Source organism: Chiloscyllium plagiosum, chromosome 1, assembly GCF_004010195.1.
Source record: "Chiloscyllium plagiosum isolate BGI_BamShark_2017 chromosome 1, ASM401019v2, whole genome shotgun sequence".
NCBI classification, from domain to species: Eukaryota; Metazoa; Chordata; class Chondrichthyes; order Orectolobiformes; family Hemiscylliidae; genus Chiloscyllium; species Chiloscyllium plagiosum.
In genome coordinates, this window is record NC_057710.1 from 97,644,541 (window position 1) to 97,653,505 (window position 8,965).

The 8,965-nt window shown below is 38.0% G+C and overlaps 1 protein-coding gene across 4 annotated transcripts in view; it reads right to left on the reverse strand.

Moving 5' to 3' along the window:
- wdr19 (WD repeat domain 19) overlaps positions 1–8,965 on the reverse strand; it is a 169,676-nt gene that overhangs the window by 31,506 nt on the left and 129,205 nt on the right. For 3 of the 4 annotated variants that reach the window (XR_006312065.1, XM_043692836.1, XM_043692850.1), the window contains exons 30-32: positions 6,576–6,672; positions 6,112–6,236; positions 1,141–1,222 (exon numbers count right to left, since the gene is read on the reverse strand). Coding sequence is in view for 3 of the 4 variants with exons in the window: in XM_043692836.1 (XP_043548771.1) it covers positions 1,141–1,222; positions 6,112–6,236; positions 6,576–6,672 (304 nt within the window). In the remaining variant the exon portion in view is untranslated. Of the gene's footprint in view, positions 1–1,140; positions 1,223–6,111; positions 6,237–6,575; positions 6,673–7,169; positions 7,260–8,965 lie in introns of those variants that run through there. The other variant, XM_043692856.1, reaches the window with a different exon arrangement.

An 8,965-nucleotide genomic window follows, 5' to 3' on the forward strand; every position in this document is an offset into this window, starting at 1 on the left:
CCCCAAGTCCCTCCTCCCTACCTTTTATCTTAGCCTGCTTGGCACACTTTCCTCATTCCTGAAGAGGGGCTCATGCCCGAAACGTCGATTCTCCTGCTCCTTGGATGCTGCCTGACCTGCTGCGCTTTTCCAGCAACACATTTTCAACTCTGATCTCCAGCATCTGCAGTTCTCACTTTCTCCTATAAGATTCCACATGCTTTCTTAACTGATCTCTCAGCATGTACTGAAACCTTCAAGATCTGTCCACATGAACCCCCAAACTCCTTTGTCCTTGTATGCTTTTTAGAACTGTGCTATGTAGTGTACGTTGTCTTTCCACATTTATCTGCCAAAGTACATCACCTCACATTCTTCTGTATTAAATTCCATTTTCCACCTGCCTGCTCATTCTGTTAGCCTGTCCATGACCTGTTACATTCAATTGGTATAATTCTGTCAATCACATCTCCAAAAATTGGAATCATCAGCAAATTTTACTATAATTTTCAAAATCCAACTAATTGCTTATACCATCTAGAAGGACAAGGACAGCAGATAAATGGGAACATGACCATTTGCAAGTTCCCCTCCAATCCATCACTATTGATTTGTAAATATATTGCTGTTCCTTTACTGTCACTGGGTCAAAACCCTGGAATTCCCTCCCTAATAGCATAGTTGGTGTACCAACAGCACATGGACTGCAGCAATTCAAGAGGACAGTTCACCTTCAAGTGTAATTAGGAATGGGAAATAAATGCTGGCCCTGTCAGCGATATCTATGTCTCACCAGTAAATAAAACAAAACATAAGCAACAGTGGTCCTCGCATTGTATTTTGGTGAACACCATTGCCAACCAACCTTCAGTCATTTTCTTCACCAAACCAATTTTGACCCTTCTATCCCATGAACCTCAATTCTGTTAACCAGCATTTTATGCAGTACTTTGTCATAGGCTTTCTAAAATTCATGTGAAAGCCATAACATTTCATTTAATTGAGGATATATGCCTTATTGTACTGCAACTGAAAATTATACAATTTAGCCTACCTCAGCATATTATTAACAATTTGTAATAATGAAAGATTTGGACTTATATTAAAAATTATAAGCTGTGGCATGTGACTGTTCCTTTTTAACTCACACGTGACACTTACGAGATGGAAACTTGCTGATGTTATTTGCAACTCGGATGAGCATCCTTGCTCCTTTCATGTGGTCTCCACGCTTTACATGAGTCTACAAAGAGGAAATAAATCTTCAATTAAGAAAGGAATAGAAATGATAACTTATATTGAGATAGCACCTTTAATGTAATTAAATATCCCAAGGTGCTTCACTACAGAGGTTACATGATAAGTTACATGAAATATCAAGTCAGAGAAGGAGTAGGTTTTGATGATCTTCAGTCGGCCTAGCACTATATCCCTTCTCTATGGCACCTTTCTGTGCAACAGTAGATGACATAATTCTTGAACATCAAGAAGTTAGGAGATGAAAAGACAAGGCTCAAAAACTTCTTCCAAGTAAAAGTATCATCATCTTTGGTGACAATAATACTGAACAAGTTAGATCCTCGAGTGAAATCTTCTTTGATAGACAATAATTTTTATTTTTGTAATTTAGTTACCAATTGATCAGGCACTGAACACATTCACAAGATGCTGCCAATGTACTTTTAACAATAAAAGGTTTACTACACAAAAGAAAAATAAAATAAAGCTATATGTATAAGAGAAAGATGTTATTGTTTTTATACACAGCAAAAAAAATTCAACCATTTTCCCCAGCAATATCCTTTACAGACATTCAACCCTGGTTAAGTAGCACTCCTATCTTCACTCTTTTTAATTTTTTATTCATCTGAAGGGATTGCAAGCATTTTCTTTCAGCAGCTTTCTGCACATTCACCAGATGTAATGCTTTCTCTTCCTGAGACAGTCACAAATTAACTCACTGAACTCTAAGAAAGCTCAGGGTTTTTTTCAAGCTTCTCTTTTGGGACTGCTAAAATAGCTTAAGGTTTTGTTTTGGCTATGGTGACCTGGTGATGACCAAAACTAAACTGGCCTTCTATCATGCATCTTTTCTTCTGAACTGAACCTTCTTCTGGCCTCTTTTTCTGGAGAGTGTAAAAGATGATTGTGTAGATCGGCAGAAGAAAAGTTTAGCAATTATCTCAACAGATCTTCCTTGGTAGAGAATGGGGGGGATTTCATCAAACATGTCCTTACCTATGATTATATTGCTGTTTTAAGTTCTTTGAAGTGTTCTGTCCAACTAAACTTGATGTCTTATCCATCAAGGAGACCAAACGCGAACTGGGTGACAGCTTTTGGAACATCTTCATTGAGCCCATAAGCATCACTTTGAGCTTGTCATTTTAGCAAATTATCAGACTCTTTGATTGATGTGTAATACTGGATGAGCAGAAATTTTATTTGATTAAGTATTGGGAAGCTATTATCAGTCGCCTCTTGCTTCTATGCTGATTTCTGTCCATAGCCTGCTACAGTTCTAATGAATTTCAACACTAGCTGGAGGAACAGAACCTTATCATTTGACTTGCCAGAGTCTTTTGGACTCAACACTCCATTCAGTAGATTTTGATTGCAGGTCTACGTTTGTCTTGCTCCCCACTTAAAAATAGTTTTTTTCTCTACTGTTTGGTCTTCTTTTGGTTTCCTACTTTGTCCCTTTACATTATATTTAGATTTTTTTTGTGGTTAGACACACACCATTTGGACACAACCATTGTTTCTTTACTATATCCAATACCACTCTCTGCTGTCACCATTTAACCTTGCACATGAACTTGTACATCTCCCCACCTTTTCCACTGATTTAAAGGTTCTTACATTTTTGTCTTTCATGAGTTCTGATGAAAGGTTATTGTCCAGAAATGCGAATTCTGTTTCTCTCCACAAGTGCTGCTTGGCCTACTGAGACTTTTCAACATATTTTATTCGTCTAGTACATTTTAAGAGGGCAAGTAAGGAAGCGAGACAGGAGTTGTGAGAAAGATATCCCTAGGCTGCTGAAAACTTGGACTCTAATGGCGAACAGTTAAATTTTTGGATGCACAATAGGTCTGATTTGAAGAGTGTACATAACTCAGGGTTAGATTGGACAGAGGTAGGATTGCTGATGACAAGAAAGGATTTCAAACCAAAGATGAGAATTTTAAAATCAACATGCCGCTTGGTTGAGAGCAAATCTTGATCATAAAGGACAGGAATAATTGGGAATAGGACTTTCTGCAAGTTAAATGGGCAAAGTTTTGGATGACCTCAATTTTAGATGATAGACTGTGGCATGCCAGTTAGCAGTGCTCCTGAAATTCAAGGCTACAGGGAAAGAGAGAGACAGATGAGCGTTTCAGCAGCACAAGAGTTGAGAATGAAATTGAGCGATGTTATGAGGTGAAAATAGGCACAGGAGGACAAGGGCTTATCATGCGGTCAAATGTAGCACTAGATTTGCAAATAGATTGGCTTGTTCTCAGATTGTTGCCAGAAAGGAGGATGGGATGGGTAGTGTACAGAGTTTGGAGAGGATATTGATAATGGCTTCTGAATACATAAATCAGAAAATTTCTACTCATACAATATTACACGTCGGATGAGGAGTCTGATAATACAGCAAGAGTGAAAGAGTTGCGAGAGGCAATGTGAGGTAGATCTGTGAGTTATCTGCACGTGAAAGGTAAGGCTGCACCTTCATATGACGTTATCAAGGTGCAGGAAGTAGTTAAGAAATAGGTGGAAGCCATGGATAGCTCCTTGGAGGACACCAGAGGTAATAGTGCTAAAGCCACTTCTCACTTTACATTTCTCATTGTCATGGAAAGGCTGCCAATATCATCAAAGACACTGCCCACCTTAGTAATGCTTTTCTAAAATCTCTTCCATCAGGCAGTAGATACAAAAGCTTGAACAAACATCAACAGGGTTGTTAAGAAAGCATGTGGTGTTTTGGCTTTTATTAACAGGGGGATTGAGTTTAAGAGCCGTGAGATCTTGTTGCAGCTCTATAAAACTTTGGTTAGACCACACTTGGAATTCTGTGTCCAGTTCCGGTCACCCTATTATAGGAAAGATGTGGATGCTTTGGAGAGGGTTCAGAGATTTACCAGGATGCTGCCTGGAATGGAGGTTACGAAGAGAGGTTGACTGAGCTCGGACTTTTTTCATTGAAAAAAAGAAAGAAGAGAGGGGACCTAATTGAGGTGTACAAGATAATGAGAGGCATAGATAGAGTTGATAGCCAGAGACTTTTCCCCAGGGCAGAAATTGTTAACACGAGGGGTCATAGTTTTAAGCTGTTTGGCGGAAAGTATAGAGGGGATGTCAGAGGTGGGTTCTTTACGCAGAGAGTTGAGAGAGCATGGAATGCGTTGCCAGCAGCAGTTGTGGAAGCGAGGTCATTGGGGATATTTAAGAGACTGCTGGATATGCATATGGTTACAGAAATTTGAGGGTTCGTACATTAGGTTTACCATACATAAGGATCAATGGTTGGCACAACATCGTGGGCTGAAGGGCCTGTTCTGTGCTGTACTGTTCTATGTTCTAGGTTCAAGAACAACTTCTTCTCTACCATTATTAGACTGATGAATGGACTTCAAATAACTTCAAACAATGTTGTTCTTGCTTTGTGATTGCAAACAAAGCTTTTCACTGTACTTAGGTACATGTGACAACAAATCATGTAAGTGATTCTCTGGCTGTGATTAGATAAGAATGGAATTAGGTGAAAGCAGCACCATTCAACTGTGTGACAGAGGGGCTTTGGAGGAGGATATGGAGGTCAACCACATCAAAAGCTGCAGATAGAAGGATGAATGAAGAAAGCTTACCTTTATTTACGGTCACAGAGGATTTCAAACGTGATAAGAGTTGTTTTGGTACATGATAGTCTAAGATCTGATAGGTGAGATTCATGGACTTCCAGGAAAGATAGCAATGGATTTGGGAAGCGACAAGATTGAAGGTAGTTGGAGATAATTGGTAATTTGTAACTCGAGTTCAAAGATTGAGTTTCTGATAAGATGACAACAATGGAAGTTTAAGGAAACAATAAAAGGTATAACACCTGAAAGAAAGAGAACTTGTTACAATGTTGACTAAGATGGAAGACAATGTGGAGATATTTAATACTGTCAAAGGTACACAGCGTGTGGATGAGATGAAATCTAACTAAGCATGAGGGAAGACAGGAGAGTCATTAGAGGAAGATGTTGGTTCAGCATTAGGGCATGGGGAAGCATCAAAGGATGTTTGGCTGGAGGGAGTGGCATGGCAGAGTGAAATGATCAGATCCTGTCAATCTTAGTGACAATGAGCGTCCTGCACTTGTTAAGCTAAATAATTGCGAATAGTTTAATTCTACTCCTGCTTTCCCTCATTTAGTGCAACCACATTTTATATTGTAGATATACCTGCTTTAATATATCAATTAAGTGTTGAACAAATCTCTTCAAATTTGGCCACTAAGAAACGCAAGAGTTTGACTTGTTGAAGAATTTTCTTTCCCTCTCTGAAGAATTCCATTGGGTTCCATGACCTCAAATCAGATGACCCATTCCCAAGACTTGCTGGTATAAAATGGCTGATCTTGGATAAACTAATCGTTTATCTTCCCTTTTCCTCATTTCTACTGACTTTGATACTTCTTTATTTATCATAGGATATGGGCATCACTGAGCCTGCATTTATTGCCCATCCTAATCATCCTTGAGGTGGTAGTGGTGAGCTGCCTTCTTGAATTGCTGCTGTCCACTTGATGTAGGTAGACTCAAAATGCCATTAGCAAGTGAGTTCCAGGATTTTGATCCAGTGGCACTGAAGAAATTGAGATATCTTTCGGTTAAGATGGTGAGTGGCTTGAAGGGGCTTTCGCAGTTGGTAGTATATTATGAAGGTTTAGTAATTTGCACGTGGTGTAATGGGGCAACTATCCTAAGCATATTTCTGTTGATAGCCATAGAAGCCCTTTCTATCCAAAGAATGTGTGTATACATACAAAAAGCACCAGTTAAGAGTTAGCTGTTAAGCACATAAGTTTAGACCACACTGCCCAGAACAAAACATGGAATACTATGCTCATGACACACAAAAGCTTCTTACCTTTACCAGAATGTAGCTGTGTAGAATCATAAGGTTTGTCACCATTTCTGAGGGGATTTTGATTTTGTGTGCTTTGAGCTCTGTGTACATACTAAACAGCACATCGTGTGCATTCCTGTAGTTTCCTGAAACAAGGCAAAACATACAATATACCACATTGCCTTTTTAATTTCTTTTATGAAAATAAAATTTTGCAGTTTATTAATCGTGACTTACAACATAGCTGTCTAATTCATTAGACTATTAATCTATGACAGACATGAAATATTCTAGGGTTTTAAAGCAACTGGATTCTTTTTAAAGCAGAATTGACTTTCTAGGACTGGAAACTAGAAATCTGATTATTTGCATATCAATTTCCAATAGGCAAGATTAAAACACTTATCCCATAAAGGCTCACGCTGAAAGAGAAAAATTACTTTTCCACAGAAGCTTTTTTTTCTTTTAGTATGGACGGATCATACCTGCAGATTGTTCTTCTCTAGCGATTATTATGGCTGTTCTGGCTGCTTCTCGATATTGCTTCAAAGCCATATACAGTCGGAAAAGATACTTTGCATCCTATATTGGCAAGGTGAAAAGGGAGAAATAGTGTCATGGGAGGGATGGGGTGGGAAGCAAGGTTTTGAATTTTAAATGCATTTCATAAATGCACATAAAATTCATACAGAATCTTTTAGTATCTTAGCTTGATGATTGGTTTAATGAAACAATTTCAGAGTTCAGAAAAATGTGACAACAATATTTAACTGGAAATCAAAAGCCTGACTCACACCTGCTCAAGGTTGATACTTCTGAAATTTTTAAAGCATCTTACCATCCTCACCATCAAAAAATACTTTCAAAAATGTGAGATTTTAAATAGTTAGAAAATAACTGATCAAATTCAAGGATCCTGGAAAAAGTGGAAAATGCTGGAAACACTCAGCAGTTCAGACATCATCTATAGAGGGAGAAACAAGTGTTAACATTATAGGGCAAAGATCCTTCATCAGAATGGATAATAGTTAGCAATGCAATAGGTTTTGAGGAAGGGGACCAAAAGAATGCTGTTTTTGATTGAGGGGAGGGGGGGGGGGGGGTAGAAGACAGGCTCAAAGGGAATGATAATGAGGCAAAAGATGCAATTTCAAAAAGTATGTTGTTGCCTGAAAGCAAATATAAAAGACAAAAATCAAAATTTAAAGCATGGAAGAATATGAACAAGAATTATACATTAGTTTTGTACAGTTTGAGAACAAAGTTTGATAGTTTGACTGTATTAAGCTCTTGACAGTGCTGAAAGACACTAGACAAGATTGGAGAGATAAATGACTCATAAGAAATCTGTACAGTCAGTTCAGCTATAATGCGGTAGTTCTGTTCGCATGCAATCCTGTATTATAAGAAAATCGTGTAATCGCAGCACCATTTAAACTAATGGGGCCAGAATCACATTATAACCAATATACACTTTAAAACTTTGCACTTTAGAAAGCGTCCCCATTTTATCAGTCACATTATAGCAAATATGTGTTAATGAAACACACATTATAACGGAATGACCTGTACATGGGACAAACAGCAGCATCGAAAGTAACCAAAGGAGAGTTGGAATGATGTGGATTGGAAAAGCAGATTGTCAAGAGTGTTATTTTTAACCAGTGCACTTCAATTTGTCTACAGCAGGAATGTTCGAAAAAGCATTTGAAGTCACACAATCTGCTAAGATTAAGGACAAATGAGAACATCAGATTTGCAGATAAAGTCATACAGTCCTACACCATGGAAACAGATGCTTCAATCCAATCAGTCCATGCCAATCATGATAAAATAGTTGTAACAGTACAAAAGAAGAATCAGAACTAGCAGACAGAATAATAATAGCAAACACGAACTTCAGGGTGAATTGAACATTAAATAAAACAACTGATGGATATTTCAAAATCACCTAGAAATATTCATACATCCATAGAGGGAAGAGGACTAGAACCTGCACAAAATTCAAGTATTTAAAAGATAATGTTGAATCATATGTATTCCATGATAAAGGGAAGATTCAGCAAAGAAACAATAAAAATGAGAAACGCTAATTTGGTAAGAAGTAATCCTCCCTAACTGAAAACTGAATAAACAACTCCATTAAGTGACTTATTTATAAAGTTCACTTTAGAATGTTGTTTTATATGGATGTGAAGAATGGACCTTACGGAATGAGGAAACTAACTTGCTAAACAGCTCTGAAATGTGGATCGTAGGAGAATGAAAAGTATCTTTACAGATAAAGTAACAAATTACTAAGTGCTGTGGAGAATGGAGGAACAAATACATTTGCTGAATGTAAAGAAGAAAAGTTAGTGTGTCTGGACAGGGCACATTTTAAGATGAAATGGAATTTCAAGAGACCTAATGAAGGGGGAAATTTCAAGAAGAAAAAAAGACAAAAGAAGAACATGTGAAATTGAGTGGCTTGAAAATTGAAAGAAGGTACTGGCAAATTAAAAGAACAGTACAGGATAGAGGGGTATGGAAACAGTCCTGTGAGCCAAGGACCTGCATTTGAACAAAGCACAGGTGATGGTGATGATGCTGATGTTGCTCACAAGAGAATAAAAAAAAAGTTTTGTCATTTCAAAGTATGAATTCTGTTCTGTTGCCACACCGAGCAATAATTTAGAATAATGATATGTGGAGCTTGTTCAAGGAGCAACTATTGAGTGTCCTTGATAATTATGTACCTGTCAGGCAGGGAAAGGGTCGTCGTGCGAGGGAGCCGTGGTTTAATAAGGAATTGGAATCCCTTGTTAAATGGAAGAGGGCGGCCTATCTCAAGATGAGACGTGAAGGTTCAATTGGGGCGATAGAGAGTTATAGG